A 21683-nucleotide genomic window follows, 5' to 3' on the forward strand; every position below is an offset into this window, starting at 1 on the left:
GGAAAAAGAGCATCCCCCTCGACGTTCATGACCTCTTCGTCTCCTTTCGCCGCCCGTCGGCACGTCTCTCACATCATGTCATGCAAAGGTGTCTTCAACCTGTTTTCGCCACTTTTGCGCACAACGTTGGAGCCTAGCAGTGGCTAACAAGAGTGTTATGCTAAAGCGAACTGTCAAAGCTCTGCGAGGGGGCATATGCAAACTGTCAGGTAGGCAAGAGAGGAGCTTCGTCCTGTCTGTGCACCACGGCAAAGGCAGCAGTGTCATGTGTATCTACGTGAGGCTTCCAGGGTCTCAGATTAGCTCCAGACTCTTCGTTCTCACTTACAGATAGGAAGCTCTAGTGCTTCGTGGCAATCATTCTTAACAAAAACAAGCCGATTCCGGACGTTTGTTTTATTGAAATTGGTTAATTCCATCTCAATGTCATAATGGACAGGTTGCACTCCTCCATGCGTAAAAGACTCTACAGTTTGCCACAGCATATTGGCCAGAAAGCGTCTATCATGGGCGAAGGAGAAGACGGCGACAAGGACACCCGGAGAAAGAGTATAAGGATGAAACCTTTACCATCGCCGACCTCCGGAGGAAGCTGCAAAGGCATCGGGGAGACCAAAAGTGGGGACTCGGTGATCATGGAGACGGACATTGGGAGACCGATAAAGACCAGCTCAAATGGAGATTGTCGGAGATTTCGAGGCAGCCTCTCCTCCATCACCAGTCGGCATGTGCACGACCCAGACTTGGCGGAGGAGAGGCGTCTCATCACCGAGGGAGATGTCACCCCTAGCGAGGAGAGCCCCCCTGGAGCTATTGGCGGCGGGGTGGACCAAGGTGCGCAAGGCACCAGCGTTGGCGGTGCCCAGCATGGTTCCGCCGATCAGCAATCAGGATTCATAAAGTTGGATGGCATTGACCAAATTCTGCCGGACGACGAGAGGTTGTACCAGGCTGGATTCATACATAGGCAGCTTGGGGCAATGCTGCAGCCGGGGGTCAACAAGTTCTCCCTTAGGATGTTTGGGAGTGAAAAGGCGGTGGAACGGGAGCAAGAGCGGGTTAAATCCGCTGGATTTTGGATAATTCACCCTTACAGTGATTTCAGGTAATCTACTCATGGCGCGCAAACCGGGCATTAGAGCGTCTGCGCTGATCAAGTGGCATCATACTTTGATACAGGCACTTACTTACAAGCCAAAGCTGCTGTTTTTCCTCTTGTCTTGATACTCTCATTATCTCAGGATCATGCGTAATGCATATCATAATTATACAGAATGATACACACGCCCAATACTTCCAGTATTGTGTTCAATACTTCCAGTAGCCTACTTCCATTGTTAAACGCAGTAGCGTAATACTGAATAAAGTAATATTTATTTTCAACAATTCTTATATGATATTATAAAACATTCTAAAACAAGTATTAGGTCAACTTAAATAATGATTTATTGAAACAAGACAAACAACTGATAATCAGATGTGACAAGGTATTTTACAGGGCGCTCACTAGTCAGATGATATACTGAAACATAGTTTCACCTGTTTCTCAGGTTCAGGCCTTTTGGGATGTTTCACCTTAAAATACATACAGTAATCAATAGAAGTACACTAGTCTCGGCCTTTTCTTTTTCCTTTGACAAGGATTGTGGTCTGGCTGCTAAATGTGATCATGGATCAGCATATACATGTATAATATTGCCTTAAGAAGACTTGATGTTATGAGACTTCAATATTCAATATTTCTTTCTGCCAGGGTGTCATTGTTTCAGTTTTGACAGCAAACCCATGTGGTGTCTGATAAAAATCCTTCCCTATGTCGTCTTGAAAACACTCTCAATGAATTATGACAGGAAGGAATATTTAGGAACCTTAATGCCATAGCTACTCTTCCACTTTGTCCAAGAAATCTCCTTTCTTTTGACTTCTTGTCATCCGTTTTTACCTATGAACTGAATCTGTAGAAGCTAACTGTGGCAGTCCATTAGTACACACTCACTCTCTCTTTCTCTCTGTCTCTGTCTCTCTCTCTCGGTATCTCTCACAGTCTCTCTTTCTCTATCTCTCTGTCTTTTTCCCTGCATGCCGCCTCCTTGCGCTTGTTATTAATTAGGCATTGCCCTTGAATGTGTCATTGGCCATGCCCATCTGATGCATCTATGGGATTGCTCAGCAGTATGGATATTGTCCATTATGGATGCTCCCATGAGTGGCTACAGGCCATGTCTCCTGGAGCCCCTTGCCCCCTCCCCCCATACACACACCACACATTCACGTTTTTACCACTCTTCTCCCAAATATTCCCATCTCCATAAGCTAAACATTGTCCAAGTGCAGTACAATTGACTACCTCAAAGACTAATAGTCTACATTGATTTTATAATTTTTAAGGAATTCATATAACTTTCTTTTGATGTTTAACTGACTATTCATATTAAGATTATTAAATAACTGTCTTTTGTTGTGTACTGAATTGCCATATGATGTCTACTTGGATTCAGGAAAGTAGGCAGCTTTACACCATTATTTTGAATGTTCAGCACACAAAATACGCGAATTGAAGAATCTATATGTACATTATTTTTTTATTACATTATTTTACGAAAACATAACCGCATAGTTGTGTTTTGACACACAATAGCGGAAATCTAATTGCTCAACAGATATTTCCCCTGGCCTTCACATTGAATATAATCTAATATTTTTCTTTGTATTTCCTACATAGGTAGAATTAAATCATACCTCAGTCGTCACCCGTCATATAAGCAGGGCTCATGTCATAGTGATGCTCAAGAAACAGAAGCAGGTGTGTCAGGCTTAGAAGGACAAGTATGTCCACTTTGTGCTGGCTAGGCTTGGGCAGACAGGGAGGGAGATAAAAAGAGAGAGTGAGGCTGCCTTGAGGCCTAGGACTGTGTGGATACATCGATGGGCTCAGTAAAAAGGCAAAATACTAAAAAACACTGATTTCTTTCCTAATTTAGCTGTTGTTCTTTTTAGGACTCACACTTATGCACATCCTCTTACACACACACACACACACACACACACAGACAAGGCTCCTTTGCATCATACGATGGTGTGCATGTCTTCGTTGTCCACGGTAGCTAGGTTGCTGTTGCCCGGAAAACCAGTGAGACAACTCTACTTGTGTGTGGTACCATGGGTTAGTCTGTACACGTGTGTGCGTGTGTGTGTCTATAATCGCTTGCCTGCATCTTTGCATATGTGTTTTTTATGAGTTAACAATTTCCATTGTCTAGAAACAGGCCTATTACTTTCTTTAATTTCAATGCATGTCAAAGAGACACTGCATCCTTCTCCCTCTCTGTTTTCTCGTTGCACCAAGATGTTTGATAACAGGAACAGTGATGATGATTTTTTGGGTGAGGATTATTGGTATTCAGCTTGTGCTAGATAACAGATGCTGCAACCAATTATATGTTACCGCTCTCCTACCACAATGACCATCAGCTCCTTTTCCCAATGTCAACCCATACTGCTTAAACCACAATTGGCCCCTTTTTTCCTTCCATCTTTTCCTCCTCTAACACCTAAGTCACTTTTCGGTCTATTTCACCCGTTGAAGCCTCTCTTAGCCTCCCACCTCTCACGTAGCATTTCCACTCTTCCCCATGTGGAAGCAAGCCCGTTACATGGGGTCGTCATGCTGGACACTTCCATCATGTTTCTCCCCTGCTACCAATCTCCGCTAGGACTTCCCTCCCTCGGGCCTTGCTGAACATGTCCTCTGGTCCGGTTGTCTTGCCAAGTGGCATGAGATTCAGGTCAAGCGCGTACATGCTCTGGGTGTGTGGGAGGGTATTACTATGTAACACTCTGTAATTATCTTAGCTAAACAAAAAGTTTTGGTGCAAAAAGCAAATGGCTTTCAGTGTTAATGTAGGGCACTTTTATCACTTGAGAAAAAGTAAAACCACCCTGACTTCTGGCAGGTTAGTTAGTCAGGTAGTATTGTCTAATCTTCATGTCACCTTGACTTTCAAACTAGCTCTTAGTATTGAACCAGTGTTTGGCATCAAATAGGCCTAGTCCAATTGAAGGACAACAATCAGTTGAAGAAGGAAGCAGTCTAAAACAATTTATATCAACAAACTTAAAAGTGGAATTCTTCAAAGCACCTGAAACTTTGTTCTAGATATATGAAAATTATGTATGCATATTTCACATTTTGGCCTAGTTATCTTAATTATATCCACGACTCTATTTGAACCCAATGTCCCAATACTTAATAAAGATACATTTTCTGAAAATCCATTTTGTATGATAGATCGAGTTATTATATTTAACTCATGGATACACACTGAATATCCATGTCCATTTCAATACTTAAAAATAATTTGACATAATGTTATAAGTTAGTTTGATATTAGATCCCAGCAGGAGCTGTGCAATACTGACAAAGTATTGTATAACTATTGCAATGGACTCATATTAGTTTGCGTAGAAAGTGAGTGTTTTTTTGTTGTTGGGGTAAATTAAACGAAGCCACTTAGAGGCGTGTGATTAAAATCGAAGGCAATAAGTGAAAAGATGTCTGAAGTGAAAGTATGTAAGAAGATGAAGGAGGACCTTTAAATGGGCATGGCCGGAGACGAGCCTCTGTGATTAAACGTTTTATTTCCTTTCCTCTGCATCAAAAGCCGTGGTGTTTAATATTGACATTGCGAGTACAAATTCAAGTGTCACTAAGAGTCACACAGTCATGACTAGTGTAATTCAGTGATATTTCCTCTTGTCAAGAATTGTATAACGTTGAGACGGGAGAGGAGGAGCACTTCTTCGGAGGGGAAAAGAGGGATTAAAAATGGCATCATAATCCAATCTCTAGGCTCATTTCCAGATCCAAAGCCGTACAGCCTTGTTCACTTCTGAGCATGGATCTTCCTGTGGGAAAAAAAGTGTGCTTAGCCTGTTTGCAGGCATGTCAGTCAGTCAGCCAGTCAGCCAGCCAGCCAGCAAGTCATTCAGCCTTTCACTCAGCAAGTCAGCAGGTTAGCTAGTGAATCCAGTCAATCAGACAGCTAGCCAGGCCACCAGTTAGCTTATCACCAAGACAACCCTTCAGCTAGACAGTCAACTGGCTAGCCAGTATTTTAGTAAGTAGGTCTACCAACCAGTCAGCCAGCCAGCCAGTTTTTAGTCACTCCACCAAGTAGACAAGGCCAGATGTAATTGATGTGTGATCTGTATGGGCTGGAACAGTGAGAGATTGGACAAGGTTAATGACAGGTGATGCAGCATGGGCAGCAAAACGATGTTCACAAATCTTCAAGTACCTTTTAATTATCTAGTGATTCGGCACTTGAAGGACACATCTGAGGTTGTTCTTTATTCCACCTCATCCCCAAGGTGGAGTGAGAATTGAAAATACATTTAACATTTCAACTTGTCTTTGTATAAAAAAAAGTTATATTAAATGCCGTTGTTCTTCAGGAAATGTTGCTGCCAACACAATCAGAAAGAGAGGTTAGGCTGCCCTGCCTGAGTCTGTCAATCAGCTTCGATCTCTCAAACAGGAGAATCACTCTTCCTTCAAAACCCGTCAAACTATCCAACCTTTGATTCCTCCTGCATAACCAGCGTAGTCTCCCAAAAGACACTCCACTCACCTCAGCAGTATAAAAAAGACCTTTCTAAAAAGACATATTTTGAGTCCCCCCCTCTCCCCCTATACCTTTCCAGTGGAATACATTAAACCAAAGTAGAGCAGTTCAGGAGACAAAAAGCACATTGAGCTTTTATCTAATTCAATGGACAAAATAGGACTTTTATTCAGAATTCTAATGGACTTGGCGCTTGGTGCATAGCACAGTTCCTGCTAGTTAAGCTTGCTTCAGGCCCCACTGATAAGAGGCCTAGCGTATTCAACCTATGGATTCCCTATATATGATACGGATGACATGATATATTATTTCTTAAACCTATACTGTATACAGTATGTGTGGTAGTGACAATATCTTAAGTCAGAAAATGCAGCATTTACAGGTTACAGGCCACTGATGAAATAAAGAAGGCATTAGCTACCTGGCTCTTTCTTTATGTTCCAGAGTTTGCTGCATTTACCAAATGCAATGTAGAAAACAGTTGTTGACTACAAAGTACATAACTAATGGTTGAGTTATTTAATGTACAGTCACAATGCACAGTTGATTTTAGTCCGTGAACGGTTGTGACAGGCTAGAATTTTCCTGTCAGAAAACTGCCATTGGATGACAAACCACCCAGGACCCTACTGCGCACTGTAGAACTGTCCCTCATCTAGGCCAAGCACACACTGCCGACTGGACTAGCTGTTCACATCTCAGGTATGGTGGGAGGAGTAGCAGATTCGATGACAGTGTTCACTCTCTTTTCAGTCAGCTTGATTACAGTTGATTCGAGGGTGCGTTTTCGTATTGATTTGTTTGGGTCTCACGGGACCTGTAGCTTGACATTGGTTGATTTATTGAAAACGAGCCGGCGGTGATGGAGCAGGCCTATAGATGTGATGTGGGGGGGAGGGGGGGGGGTTGGGTTGTCTAACCCTACCTCCTACCCCTGTCTCTGTCCCTGGTCCTGTCTCTTACTCTACTATACTCTTCCAATCTCAGAAGCACCCTGCCTCCACTGCCGCCACTCGCTAGAATCATGCTGCTCTTAGGTTGTTGCTCTCTGTTAAATGAATCAGCTTTTAAATTAGTGGAGGTAAAGCAGAGGATTACCAGGTGCTCTGGCCGAGGCCCTGGTAGTGGGGTAATCAGAAGTGGGGCTGTCGTGCATATCCACCAGCATTACAGCCTCACAGCATAAGAGATTATTACAGTACAATTTATTTAATGGAGGGAGGCTAGGGATGGCCTAGGGTGGTTTGTAAAGTGTGGAGGCGGGGCTGGGGTAAGGTGGGTGGGGCTGGGGTATGGGTGTTGGCGGGGATGTAGAGTGATTGAAATGTGCCATGTAACCTCCGCACGCTTTCGTGGGGCAGCTTTAAACCCCGGCATGCAGAAACGTACGGCAGCTAGTGAATGGATGTCTTATGTGTCAGTGTTTTTTTGTCCTGGTAATGCAATTTAGCTTCTGACTATTTTAGAGAACAACATTTTCACCTTGGCACAGGGATGGTAATCTGTGAGGAGTTGAGATTAAACTGAGTGATAGGAAATATACATTTACTAAATGGGAAAGAGTCGGCTTCAGGCAGCTCCCCGATATGACTGTCGGCTGATGTACTGTACAACATTATGGGAGTATCTTTCCATTATTTTTTGTCACCTGGCAAACGCAAACCTTGTATGCCCTTCCCGAACGTCCTCCAAAACATCAATTTATAATCTCTCCAGGTGGAAACACAACCCCGGTCACAATACACATCCATTCTCACATTTTTTTATCACCATTTTTACTACCTTCTTCTGTATCAAATGTGTTACTTTTTTTTACCAATAGACAACTATGATAATTGTGAGTCGGGTCAGCGGTAAATATGTTTGTTTCAGTTATCACAGGAGGATGTGAAGAAAAAAAGGTCCTTCCTCCACCCAAATTCATCAACCCTCAGTGCAGCCTGGGGCCCCAGCCTCTGCTGTGCGATTTGGTGACCTAGAGCTCTGTGGGCCTTCTGCAGACTGATGCCCATACCCTCGCCTGGTCTCTGACACAGACCCAGGGAAACAGTGAAACAGTGAATAATAAGATGAAACGATAAATAAACCATGGGCAACTGACCTTCCGATCGGATTTACTGCTCAAAATACATGTTAAGCAGAACATGTGGCAACAAATCACATTAAAGGCACATCAACTACCATGTGTTGTTACAGGTACTGCTATGTGGATACATAGTAGATGATTAAACCCTGATGTAAAGTGTTGCTGACTATTTCTTTTTTTGTTTTTCCGAAAGGAATTATTAGTAGCATTGGAATTATAGCTGCCTTTGTGATGCTGTTAATCTGGGGATATGGTGGCTGCCTTGTGAAAGAAAGACCTTTCAGAACAGGGATTAAACTCAACTGATTCTTAATCTTGAGTTTCACCTCAGCGCTATATTTTTTATCTGGAGCTTGACAGGCGCTCAGAGTCAGTTGAAAAGCTAATTGTAGTCATGGTGGAAAATAGTCTCTGTTGTGAAATAGATTTATTTACTTATTTGTTATCTCAGTGGGATAGCCTATATATAAAAGGTTAGATTCCTTTGAGTGTCTGGTGGGAAATTAGCCTGCAGAGTCACAAGCCACATACACCTTCTCGGTAGGTAGTTTAGCTCCCGGTGGGTCTCCTTGAGGTACAGTGAAATGATGACTCCCATCGTCTTTTCTCAAGAAACACATAACTTACATTACTGTTGTAAATATCCAGCCACAGAGAATGCTTGGAACATTCTAAACCGGTGCCCTTTGGATGCCAGGCCTGGCCAGGAAACAGCCCCCCCCCCTTTCTCCCCATGGTCTGCATCAGGAGTAGGGAGACGTCGCTGCACACAGTGGGGCTCCCCCGCAGCCCCCTCTTCAGTCCCAGAGGAGGTCCAGCTGCTTGCACAATAAAGAGCCCTGTCTGTGTGGCTGCCATGATTCACGGCAAGTGCTTCCCCCGAATCAATGTGTTTGGCTTTCTTTCTCAACACTCTGGGCATCTTGACGACGCAGACAAATGGCTGGAATAAGGGAAATACAGTGGTTGGGAGAGGGATCTTTTTTTTTTTTAAGAAAATGTTTCCTCCTCTCCAATCAGGAGACTCCCCATTTCTACTCAGAATCCATCTCTGAAGACTGGTTGTCCTTTCTCCCCCTTTCGCTCAGTTTTTGTCATTCAGATCAATTTTGCTGCACATTTACTTAACCTTTATCCCGGGACATAGGTCAGGTCTTGCACATGACCCCGGAAAACTTTACTTTTGTCTTTCCACAAGATATTGTACACATACCATACAATACAGTGTTTGAATGAGTTTAAGTCAATTGCTGTCCTTATTTAGCACCAACACTAAAGAAAGATAAATCAATTCCTGTTTGGTTTAACTGACAGATAAGCCTCTGGTTTTGCCTTCTCTCGTGCCAGAGCAAAAACCAGAACAGCTCTGCATCCCGTCCTACTTAATTTTTTTTCTTCATTTTATGTTTTTTATGTCCGTTTTTTATGTTTTCCATAAACTGCTTTTAAGAGGCATTAATTTTGGTTGCGCTTTGTGCCCTCCCTTCCACCATGTCTTTTTTTGGAGGGATGTTGAGGTCGCTGAAATGTGCTAACATTTTTTGCCGGTCTGTGAGCATTGGGGGCTCAGTGTGTGAGAGGAGACGGGAGATTAAGTGTTCCTTTATCCTCTGGGCAGAATACAAGGAGATAGATTCTTCCTCTCACTCTTTTCTCCGTTCTTCTCCTTTTCTCATTCTCCCCTCAACCTTTCTCTCTCACAATCATTTGTTTCACACCCTCTCGTTTTCTTTCACTGTTTCCCCTCTTTTCTTTTCGCACCCTCGCTGTCTCTCTCTTTACCCCCCCCCCCCTTCCCTCTCCATCCTCTCCTGTATCTCTACCTGTCACATATTCTCTCTCTCTCTCACTGACCCTGGATCAACATTTCGAGGATGGATAGAAAGCTTTTCATTCTCTCTGCTCCATTTGCTGATGACATCACCTGGTTGGAACAGATAATGGCAGGTCCAGGGCTGGTGAGGAGAGGGGGGCGGGTGGGTTAGGTAGTACACTGTGACTGGGACCGGCTAATATAGGCATTACGTTAGGTTAGCTCTCTGCGTCTGGTAAGAGACAGCGGCTCTCTCACTCTCTCATTCCTCTCTAACTGTACGTGTATAGTTGTGTGTGTGAGTGTGTCCATGCTTGCATGTGTGCAATGTGTGCTTGCATGTGTGTGCCTCATGTGTATAAGGGGGTCACTGGGCTGTGTTCTCTCTCACACACTCATCGGCTGCCTGATATGAGACCCTAGAAATGACACCAAGGGCCTCCTGGCAGATAACAAGGCATCATGATAAAACATGGATGCAATTAAGGTTGAAATGGCAGGAAGATACTGGTGCACGTGGTGGTGCTGATGGAGCCACGCTGACTGGAGAGCTTCCTGTCCCCTGTGCTTTCCTCTAGAGTAGATGTGTGCGCGTGTTTGTCTTTGTATCTGAATGTTTCTGATTGTGTGTATGTTTTGATTGTGTGTAAGTGAATGCATGTATGTATTTTATCTGTTTAGGTTTCTGACTGTGTGTGTGTTTGTGTGGCACATACCAGTCTTCTAATTTTTTATTACCTCCCTCCCCCCCCCCACCCCAACTGGTATGGAGGGCAGACTTAGTTGCTGACTGTGGAGTATCCTTGCAGAGTCTTTAATTCCCCCTGAGCACGGAGCTAACGGGCTGTGCTCTGTGGAGCTGTGAAGGACTCAGCGGGGCCAGGGGGACAAGGACAGGGACAGTGTGCCTCCCCACTGGTGGCGCCAGCAGCACCTCCACAGGAGACAAAAAGAAACGTGCCAGGAAGCCTTCTGACGGGGAGAAGATTCACTCTCCCGATGTGGCCCTCCTCGCCGTTTTCTCTCTGTCTCTGCTTCTGTACCACTTTTCTTGTCTTTCTCTATAATTGTTTCTTTCTTTACTTTTACCCCTGCCCCTCTTGTCTTCTGTACTTCTGCCTCTTTTCTTCCTCTTCTCACTTCTGTCCCTCTTCGGTTTTCCTCTTCTCTCTCCCTCTGTCTTTCTCCCTCTCCTTGTCCTACACCCTCTCCTCCATCTCTTTTAATTCCCAAGAGCTCTCCTTACTTGCACTGTTGATTCTGTAAATCTGCTGTCTGATAAGTTATGTTTAAAGCAATACTCAAGTGGAGATTTTTAAGATAAGCAGAGATTTGAGAGGATAGGGTTGGGGTTTAAAAAAAGTTGATATAGTCTTGGCAGCGATTGTTATATTTCACTATTAATTGGATTGATGCAACAGTGAAAAGTCAAAATTCATGAGTGGAGAATAATTTGTATTAAGCAGGTCTGGATTCATCTGGGACTGCGAGATAGTGGAACTTCTATAACGGAGCAATCATGTCAAGCTCACATTTTACTTTTATAGTTTACATACTGTATGTTATGTCACTGTAACTTTCCCAGTTTACACATGCAAATGTACTTGGTCCTTCTGTGATCTCCTAGCAATAGAGACTGAACAGTGACACAGATATAAAGTGACTTTCTAATGTGTCTTTTAGAAGGCATCTTCCAGCATCTAATGCCCTTTTAGGTTTGATCACTAGGTTTCAGGTCACCTAGTCTACAGAATGTGACCTGTGATATGCGACTGCATTAGACAACACACAGAGAGAGTCACAGTCTGGGGTCAAACATCTGTCTGGTAGCCTTTACCGACAGTTACTTAAGATACCTTCCAGACGGTAGCCTTAGCTAACCCTAACTCTAAATTTGCGACAGTAGTACAGCTCTGAACAGATGTGGGTCCAGCTCTTTTTAGCTCTCCTGTGTTGAATAACACAACCTTATTCTGGGCTGGTTCATCTAAATGGAAATCACGACCTCAGTCCCCACCTACACATAGTCCATATGTATTATACATGCATCTGTTTATGGAACGGCTATTAATACGGGTGTTAAAAATGAAAAAGCTTTTTCCAAAAAGGGTTACAGTTTGGGTTAGTGTTAGGTTCATTTTTGTAGAAGGTCGGATGCAAACCACCGCATTATTAGTTTGACACAATAAAATTCTGGTAAGAAATGTGCGTTAATATTGTAGACGCTGAACTTGACTACAAAAAAGAATTGGTAGTGCTGGGCCCTCCTTTCCTCACTCCCTGGCAGCATGCCTGGGTTCTATCTTCTCCCACCCCAGCTGCCTGCATCTTGTAATCTTACTAATAGGGCCATTTCTGTGTGCAGTGTTAGGTAAAGGGCTATTCTTTTCAAGAGATTTTCTCTTTCGACGAGCTTCCCATGTCGGTATTTAGTCAATCCCTCCGTTTTTTTCTCATCCAAAGGTTGAAGAGATTTGCTTTTTTTTTTTACTCCTTTCTCTCCCTCTTTCTCTCTGTCTCTCTCTCCGTTTCTCTCTGATGAAATCTTCTTATGATAGCACTGGTGCTGGAGCCTGATAAAACATTGTGCCTCCCCCTAAGTATAGCCACCTGAGTAGCCTTTGGTGGGTGATGTGCTTGCGGTGCACCTGCCGGTCGTGCTTAGCAAAGTCACCGTCGCCATGGTAGTTCATCTGAGCAGGTGTCAACAAAAATAGGATTAACCCTTTTTAAACTGATTTCCTCTTCCTGGACACTTTCATTCTCCCCAGGGTAGTCTCTAACCAGTCAGCAAACCTGCCTCCCCCACTCAAAGGAGACAGATGGAATGTGTGTGTGTGTGTGTCTGTATGCATTTGTGCATGTTTGTGTGGGCATATGTTTATGCGTGCGTGTGTATATGCATTTACATGTGTGTGTACATTTGTGTGTGTGTGCGCTTCTGTGTGTGTTTGTACACTACGCAGGACAACACGCTTGTTGTGTTCAGTCCAATGTTCATCTCGATAGTGTTTCTCCTCAAGGCAGGTTTGGTGTGGAGAAAATGAATGTCTTGGATGTAGGAGACTTACATGTTCCTCTCTTACTTACAGCCCCCAACAACTGTCAAGCATGGCCCCTGGGCTAATGGCTTCCACCAGCTGCAAACACAAGAGTACATAAACACACAGTTACATGCAAACATGCCATCCTGTGTCATCCCACACCACACCATCTTCAAACTGTGCAGTACGCTTGATTCACCCACACACATGTTCTTACAGATACACACACACACAGTACACAACAGACACATACAGACACACAAACTCACAAATGCGTACTGTAAAGTGTCCCTTCCAGTACAGAGGTGGCACCCCTGAGGTAGGCAGAGACAGGTAGATGTTTCAGCGGTCAAATGGAAGCAGACAGCTTGTTGTCTTTGGGTCTAATAGGACATGAGACAGTACCTTGGGACAGATGGTCTATCAGCACTTCAGAGGGAAGAACCCTCCTCACACATCCCAAAACAACCCTGCCGACGGAGTAGAGAGGGAGTCTGGGAGAGGAGGAGGAGTGGAGGTGAAGGAAAGGGTGGAGAGAGAGATGAGAAAGAGACACTTAGGGACAGAGAGAGGTAGGGAGGGGAGTCGCAGAGAGAGTGAAATAAACTAACGAGAGAGAGAGAGAAAGAGAGAGAGAGAAACCACACACTTAACAAGGAAATGAATAATTCACAAGGGGAACTGCTTTTCATAGATAAAAATAGATCAACTTCAATCATTCAATCAGCCAGAATCACATTTACAGTGTGCTTCCAGTGTTGTAGCTGGATCAACCGTGGGTCTCGGGGAGGAGAGGGAACACACAGTGTGGTTCTGTCCTCATTCAGTCAGCGGTATGCAGACGGAAGGGGAAGCCATCCGCCCTGTCTGCCAGCACATGACATGACAGACGACCTACCGGGTTGCCATGCCGTCACTCTCCTGGCGTGCACGCCAACAGGTAGAGACGGCACCCCGCGGACAGTGCTTCTACAAAGATACATGAATCCATGTACCCTAACTGACACACACACACATACACGCACTCTTAAATACACACGCACACAAACACCTACACCTCGTTGAACAGACACACACAAACGCATGCATTGCTCTAGTGACTTCCTGTACACCTTATTAACATGACGTATTTGTGTACGGTATGTCTGTGTTGATGTGTTTGTCTTTGCGCAGTGCACACAAGCGTGTGTGTTTGTCCACCTCTGAACTTGTGTCGTAATGGAGTCTGAGGCTGTGCGAGTGACCAAGGGAGGGGGGGGGGGAGCCCTCAGGTGGCCACAGACGGGGGGTGGGGGAGTGTGAGAGAGGCTTATCTTGTAGCCAGAGGCACTCTGAGGGTGAAAACATGTAGCTGGTGTCCCTGGTCAGCCCTCTGGGAGGCTGTGCTCCAATGGCTGGCTGTCTCTCTGGCTCTTCCTGGCTCTCCCTGGCTCTGTCTCCCTGGCTCTCCCTGGCTCTCTCTCTCTCTCTCTCTCTCTCTCTCTCTCTCTCTCTGTCTCTCTCTCTGTCTCTGTCTCTCTCCAGACAAACAGGCAGGGAAATGTCAGGACTCCAGTCATGACAGTGAGATGTCCTCAGCTTTCGAGTCACTCAGGTGTGAGGCGGCGCTTCTAAGGTCACCTCTCTCTTTCTGTTCCTCTCTATCTCTCTTTCTCCGTCTCTGTTTCTCTCTCTGCTTCCCACTCTTTATGTCTCTCCGTTTCTCTCTGTCCTGTCTTTCTTTCTCTCTGTCTCTCTCTCTCCTTCTCTATCCATCCCAATCCCCACTCCACTTTTCCTCTATCCCCAACCGCTTCTATCTCCCTTATCTCCCCCACCCTCCCTTTTTTCTCTGTTCCCCCTCCATCCATGCTCTGCAGCTGTGGCTGACCTCTCAGCATTGATATCAGCATGAAGGACGCTGCCTTTTGTTTTATAAAGAAAAAGCTATCAATCCATAAGTCAGCGGGTTAGAGACAGACGGAGAGAGAGAGAGAGAGAGAGAGAGGGAGAGAGAGAGAGAGAGAAACAGACAAATGTAGAGAGGGGGACAAAAGAGTGAGACCGAAATAGAGAGAAAGAGAGAGAGGGATTTGGTGCCTTTGCAGTGTTGGTTCAGCAGTATTTCTTTATTCATTCTCTCCCTCTCTCTTTCTATCTCTCTCTCAATCTCTCTTCCCTTCTCGATCTGTATTTATAGAACGGTGTTCCTCTATGTCAGAATCCCAATGCATGATAAAACACAGTAAATGGATCCCTGCTATGTATAGGTGGGCTGACCTCCATTAGAAGGCAATAGGAACGAGTGGAAAGGAGAAATCACACACACACACCTCCACACACACACACACACACACACACTGTTTGTGTGTCTCTCCCTCTCACTTATAAAAATTACATATGAACACACAAACACATAATAAAAAAGGTCAAACATGTCATCTTTGTAGAACATCTTACGAGGCAGATAAGGGAACTTTAAAGATGGAGTCTTTACTGCCTCATCCCCTAATTGGTGTGTCCTTCTCTCAGCCCCCTTTGAGTAGCCAATCACTTCACAGACTGACACCCCCCCCTCACACACAACCAACACTCGTCTTTCCTTCACTATCCCCCTTCACTCTCCCCTACTTCCACTTTGTAGCCCACATCTTTTTCTTCTCTTTCTCCCTCCCTCTCTCTCCCCCTTTCTCTCTCTCTCCCTCTGTCTCTCTCTCCCTCTGTCTCTCCCTCTCTCCCCCCCCCCCCCAAGTGGTCTGTACTGTGCCAGCTGGGCCTCTCCATCACACGCCGCCTGTGTTTCATGACGGCCTAGTTTCACCTCCCTGCCGTGTCCTCAGAGGTGACGGGAGGCGAAGAAGGGTGGGGTGAGCCCAAACAGGTGTCGATGCAGACAGAAACGGTGATATTAGCTCATGGAAATATCACACACATACACACACCTCACGGAGAAGCAGAAGTGGCTCTTCTCCCCTCTCACACGGTGTTTTGTGCTCGTAATGTCAACCAGAATGCTCGACTGACACCGGTAATGCTTGGAAAAGGGAGAAATGCGAAGAGCAAATGTCATTATCTGTGTTCACGTTCCTTCTCCTTTGAAGTTTCTTCGTGTCCTCCTGGGCTTTAAGTCTGAACATGAGCAAACACAGTGGCAGGAGTGTCTTTCTAAATATAACTGTGCTTGACAAGAGACTGAAACAGTGGATACCCTTTTACTTTGAAGAATTCCAATTACTGTCACTGTGTCGTGTGTGTGTGTGTGTGTCTGTGTGCGTGTGTGTGTGTGACAGAGCAAGGTGGTGTGTGTGTTTGACACACTGGTGTATGTGGGTGTGTGTATGGTATTTGTAAACCTTAATCCCAACACAATGCTGCTCAAGTGTCTTAGACAGCTGTGTGTGTAATTTCCCTGTAATTAGGGTTTATTCAAAGTAATGTAATGTGTCCTCCGACATCACGCTCACTCACAGGCAGACCAGCCGCCACCGCAAACATCAACACAGGGAATAGCATCCTTTTCATTTGTTTCGGCCCCTCCGTTTTAAATTGGTTTTGCCGTAAGATGAATTTTTATGGGCCAGCAAAACTTGAGTGGTTAAATCATTCGGGCCTAGAAGAGTGGTCCACAATGCAAGGCCCTCTCCCTCGATCCCATCTATAGAGCACCAAGGATATATCATCCTTTATACAACAAAACCAATCTGGATTCAATTACAAGGCAGCCAGAGAGTGGAATTTATAACCAAAGTCCCAGACTGGCAAGATGGAGGAGGTCACGCCACACTTTGTAATCAACAGTTAGCCCTCATTGACCTTTTAAACAGGGTGGCCACAGGCAAGTTGTGATTTACAGTGCAGCACAAATACATTTACAATGCAGGACAAATAGTTTTCATCAGGTTGTGTGTGTGTGGAGCATTTTTCTTTCATGAAGTCCTGAGTCATATAATAGTCAACTATAACACAGACCCATAATAGGGTCACCAGTATTACAAATGGACACAGCTCTGTAAACTAATGACTCATTTGTAGGTTGGATTGTGTCATTCCACAGACACGTACTGGGGTCTTTCACTAAAGTGAAGGATCTACGGTATAAAAACTTTAATAAAGTGTGTAATATGACAATGAGAACATTGAAGTTTTACCGAAGGTTTTTTTTTTACTGATAAGGTAATATGAGTTGAAGAACAACCAACAGACACAAAACAGAATTGTCCTACGCTTGTGTACAGACATCGGTATTGGGTGTTTGTGGAGCTCTATCCTTCAGGATGTTTACAACAGTACAACTTTACCACACTGACTCTCACTGTGACTCTAATTCAGACTCTGACTCGCATTCACACTCTGAATCTGACTGACTCTGATTCACACTGACTCTGACTCTGATTCATACACTTCATACTCCGACTCTCCCTCTGACTCGGGTTGACTCAGGTTCTGACTTTGGCTCTGTGTGTGTCCCCGTCCAGGTTCTACTGGGACCTGACCATGCTGCTGCTGATGGTGGGGAACCTGATCATCATCCCCGTGGGCATCACCTTCTTCAAGGACGAGCACACGCCTCCCTGGATCGTCTTCAACGTGGTCTCCGACACCTTCTTCCTCATGGACCTGGTCCTCAACTTCCGCACGGGCATCGTGAAGGAGGACAACACGGAGATCATCCTGGACCCGCAGCAGATCAAGATCAAGTACCTGAGGAGCTGGTTCGTGGTGGACTTCATCTCCTCCATCCCCGTCGACTACATCTTCCTCATCGTGGAGACGCGCATCGACTCGGACTTCTACAAGACGGCGAGGGCGCTGAGGATCGTCCGCTTCACCAAGATCCTCAGCCTGCTGCGTCTGCTCCGCCTCTCCAGGCTCATACGCTACATCCACCAATGGGAGGAGGTACAGCAACATCCAATTTACAAGTGTTTACACGCATTAACAATGTGTTACTGATGATTGGTCTTCAGTTCATTACGATAGTGCCAACCCTATCCCCATAGGCAGTTCAAAACAAGCCAGAAAACATTACACCAGCATATATACCACATTTTAAGCACATACTGCACTACTGTAAGAAACAACAGATACAAAGCAATAGTAGTATATTTTTGGTGTTTTATACCTGGCTGGGACTGCACTGGTCCTAATGCTAGACTGGTCGTACCGCTGGGCATTATGTGTGCTCTAAAATGAACAGTAGGCTCTGCAGTGGGCAGTGAATAATTTCAGAAGCAAAAATTGGGCAATAACTATTCATGCACAGAGAGAGAGGCGGGGGGGGGGGGCGAGATAGCGAGCTACAGATAAAGCTGGGGGGATGGAGAGATAGAGATGTAGCGAGAGAAAGACAGAGAAAGAGACACAGAGAGAGGACGAGGAGAGACAAAGGGAACGAGAGAGCAAGGAGGAGGGAGAACAGGGAGAGACGGCAATCGAACTAACAGCCGCTCAGAGCACCGCACCATCAAACCATGCTGCATAGACGCCGCTTCCTATAGCCGGCTGTGCTGCATCCATGCTGCTGCACGGCAGCTCGCAGCGTCCTGGGGAGATAAGAGTGTTTACTGGGTTCCACACCCCTGCCACCCTCCCTGGTGGAGGGAGAGCTGTGTCTGATTGGGGAAGACTGCTTGAAGTGGCTGCTTGCTCGAGCTTCCCCACCACAGCCGTGATGAGGCCGGGATGCTGATTACTGCTCTGTGTGTGTTTTCATGGTGTGTGTGTGCGTGCGTGTGTGTGTGTGCGCTAGCGTGTCTGTCACTGAACGACTGTCTTGATGTGTGCGATGCATGCACGTGTGTGTGCAACTGTGTGTGTGTGTGTGTGTGTTTGTGAGTGCTGTCTACCCCGGCAGTGGAGGTGTCAGAGCCCAGAGAGAGGCTGGTGGAGTACAGGCATGATTATAATTATGGCTGGTAATTAGAAATGTTCCCATGTCCCCCTCTTGGGTGGATCCTCCAGCCCCTCTCCCAGAGGTAGGAGGTGCGAAGTGGAGAATGTCTCTTCCAGCCCGATACACCACCACCCCCCCACCCCTTAGCCCCCACTGCCCCACCTCCACAAGATGGCGTGGATTCCCCCACCTCCCTCACACCCTCCCTCCACACATACAAACACATCCACACACTGTGAGATTATCAGATAAGAGATGGGGTTCCCTACCTGAAGTCACCTCTAGGGGCTCAAATGGTCTCTGCATTGTAGCAACCAAGGGGACTTGAAAGCCAGATTCACAATGACAATAGGACACTAAGAGACAGTTCGCTTTAACATAAAGTGTCCTTTAAAGGACATTTTAAAGGACACTTTAAAGGACACTTTTAAGGAGGCCAGGAAAAGGGTAGTGGGACAAACTAACTCAGGATTCTTCCCATCCGGGGTCTGTCAGCCTTCATGCGGTGTTGCCCTGTGGGGGGTTTAGAGCAGAGCGAGAGGTCAGTCCTTTTTCCAGTCTTCTTACTGAACAAAACTCCTGCAGTGTTGCCTCTCTGGTCCTTTGTTCCTCACTCTCCTCCCATGCGGCCTTGGGCTGGCTCCCTTAATGCCTTCCCCTGATCACCTGATGGGTTGCAGGTGTGACCAGTTCCATGTGCCAAGTGGCTGCAGCACTTGAACAGCCAGATAGACTCCCTCTATCACCTCCCCCAATCTGAGCCTATGGACCCGCCCCCTGTGCCGGATTGGCTGGTCTGTTTCCCCCTGGTTTGCTACAATATGAACCTTTCTTCCAGTCGTACCATCACACATGAAATGGGTATTGTAAAGGCATTCTTACCTTCATTTCAAATAGTGAATAATGCTATACTCTCTCTTTCTTCCTCTATTGGTGTGCCCACCCACGCACACCAACAGACACACTTATACTGACACTCACACAACAACACACACACTGACGCACACACACGTACACACGCACACACATAAAAGCCTTTCTTTCCCTTGGCGGTGTGGTCACCTGAGACCTTGGTTTTGCATGGACAATAGGAAGGACTTTGAATAGATGCCACACAAACCACAACAAACCACCCACCGGAGACCCTGAGGCATTAAAACCTCTCCTCAAAATGGCAACCCAGTTTAGGAAGCATCCATCTGCATACATCACAGCAGCAGTGTACACGGCAGGCATCTCCTTCCTGTCATTTCAGAGGTAGGACAAAAGCTCCAATTGGAGAGAATTGTCTTTCACTGCCCCCCCACCCCCCCCACACACACACACACACACACACACTCACCCCACACGGTAAGTGAGAAGTGAGAGATGGGAGGATGCTAGACGGTCACAGCGTTAGCGCCATTTGCATGTGTGAGTGCGAGCGTGTGAGTGCGAGCGAGTGTGTGTGTGTGAGTGCGAGCGTGTGAGTGCGAGCGTGTGTGTGTGTGAGTGCGAGCGTGTGTGTGTGAGTGCGAGCCTGTGTGTGAGTGCGAGCGTGTGTGAGTGCGAGCGTGTGTGTGTGTGTGTGCGAGCGTGTGTGAGTGCGAGCTTGTGTGTGTGTGTGTGCGAGCGTGTGTGTGTGCGAGTGTGTGTGTGTGTGTGAGTGCGAGCGTGTGTGAGTGCGAGCGTGTGTGAGTGCGAGCGTGTGTGTGTGCCGTGCTGATCGGCACTGGTTAGGCAGGCAGAGCGAAAGGCCAGCTTTGCCTCGCTGGGGGAGGCCTGCAGACACAGCCCTGCAGAAATGTCATCTGTCATCTCGGAATAACTTGTCGCAGAGATCTCACCACCTGAGTGACTTTTAGACTTTTTCCGTTGACAACTACATTTGAAATTACACAGTGTTTTTTTTTTTTTGTTTTTTTTTCACACCGCCATTCAAGGTGTTGTTGAGCCGGCCCGACAGGCCATCTCTAATGAAATTCCTGAGTTCAGAGTCGAGCTTCCTGGTGTTAGTTGAGGCAATACAGAGTCATATAAAATAACCACTGTTATAACTACCGTATTTCTTCGATTAAACGCCGCCCTCAAATAAATTCCGCCCTCGAATAAACGTCGCACCAAAAATGAACATAGTGTATTAAACCCTGCAGCGTTTAATTGAAGAAATATGGTATGTAAATAACTATTTGTTTATGCCAATCGAATAGAGAATGGCTCTTGCTCACTGCCTTGCCTTGCATATTAAAACCAGTGCTCTGTTTTACAGTGATGTGACCTTCATCAGGCATCACAGACCAGTAGGTTGAGAATATAGAGGAACAGTGGACTCTGTGCTCCACGTAGCAAAGCATAGCACACCCCTGCAGTGGCTTATGCTGGATCGTGCTGCAGTGCAACATGCCATCGGACATGCTGCTCTGTCAGAGAGGGTGTTGATGATGGTGGTGGGGGGAGCGAAGTTGCTGGGAGGTGTGTGTGTGTGGGGGGGGGGGGGGCTGTATGTGAAGCCCAGAGCGACTGAGTGAAGAATCCATGTTCCCACCTGTCACAGGGCGCATAAGCTAAACGCTTTCCTTTAGGCCAGGTTCCTAGTCCCGGCAACACAACACCAACAGCAGCCCAGACAGACAGACAGCCCGCCCCCGAAGACTCCCTCAAGCACATATCGGCGGTGAAGGGTCGCCCTCATTCTGTTGCCCAAATGTAGAGTGGAACATTTCAAGAGATATTCTAAAGTGTAACATACCTTTGTGACACGACGGGACTGCGACGACCCATATAACGAGACAGAAGCGATGCCCGAGCCACTGTGTTTACCAGTGAGATAACGACCACGCTGAGTGCACCCCTACTGGCGTGAGTGTGTGCGTGTGTGCGCGTGTGTCAATGCTAGCCCTGTCACAGATAATGACATTCTAAGTGGTGTGCAGATATCCATCAAAGGCATAGAGAGAGGGAGGAGGCGAGGGCGAGCGGAGGGGGGAGGAGGAGGTGAAGAAGGAAGCGGGAGGGGAGGGAGGGGAGAGGGGTTCTACCATGCGGCGTCTCTCCTGTCGACCCCCGTCACCCTGACAGCCAAGCTACTCTCATTGTCATATTTCATTGGGATAAAAATAAAGACCCAGGCCGGATATGCTTCTCATAAGACTTGTCTCCTGCCATCAGAGAACCAGTGACTTGAATTAAATTAGTCAGCATGTTATTAAATCAAACTCAAACCGATTCACTAATGACTATGCCCCAAAAGGACCTCCCCCCCTTC

The 21683-nt window shown here is 46.1% G+C and overlaps 1 protein-coding gene across 1 annotated transcript in view; it reads left to right on the top strand.

Moving 5' to 3' along the window:
• Positions 1-431: 431 nt before the first annotated feature.
• Positions 432-21683, top strand: part of hcn4 (hyperpolarization activated cyclic nucleotide-gated potassium channel 4) — a 54601-nt gene continuing 33349 nt past the window's right edge. Inside the window, exons 1-2 of the mRNA XM_067249015.1 lie at positions 432-1105; positions 17022-17445. Coding sequence (XP_067105116.1) covers positions 432-1105; positions 17022-17445 — 1098 coding nt within the window. The remainder of the gene's footprint in view (positions 1106-17021; positions 17446-21683) is intronic.

This window comes from Osmerus mordax, chromosome 13 (assembly GCF_038355195.1).
Source record: "Osmerus mordax isolate fOsmMor3 chromosome 13, fOsmMor3.pri, whole genome shotgun sequence".
In the NCBI taxonomy this organism is placed as follows: domain Eukaryota; kingdom Metazoa; phylum Chordata; class Actinopteri; order Osmeriformes; family Osmeridae; genus Osmerus; species Osmerus mordax.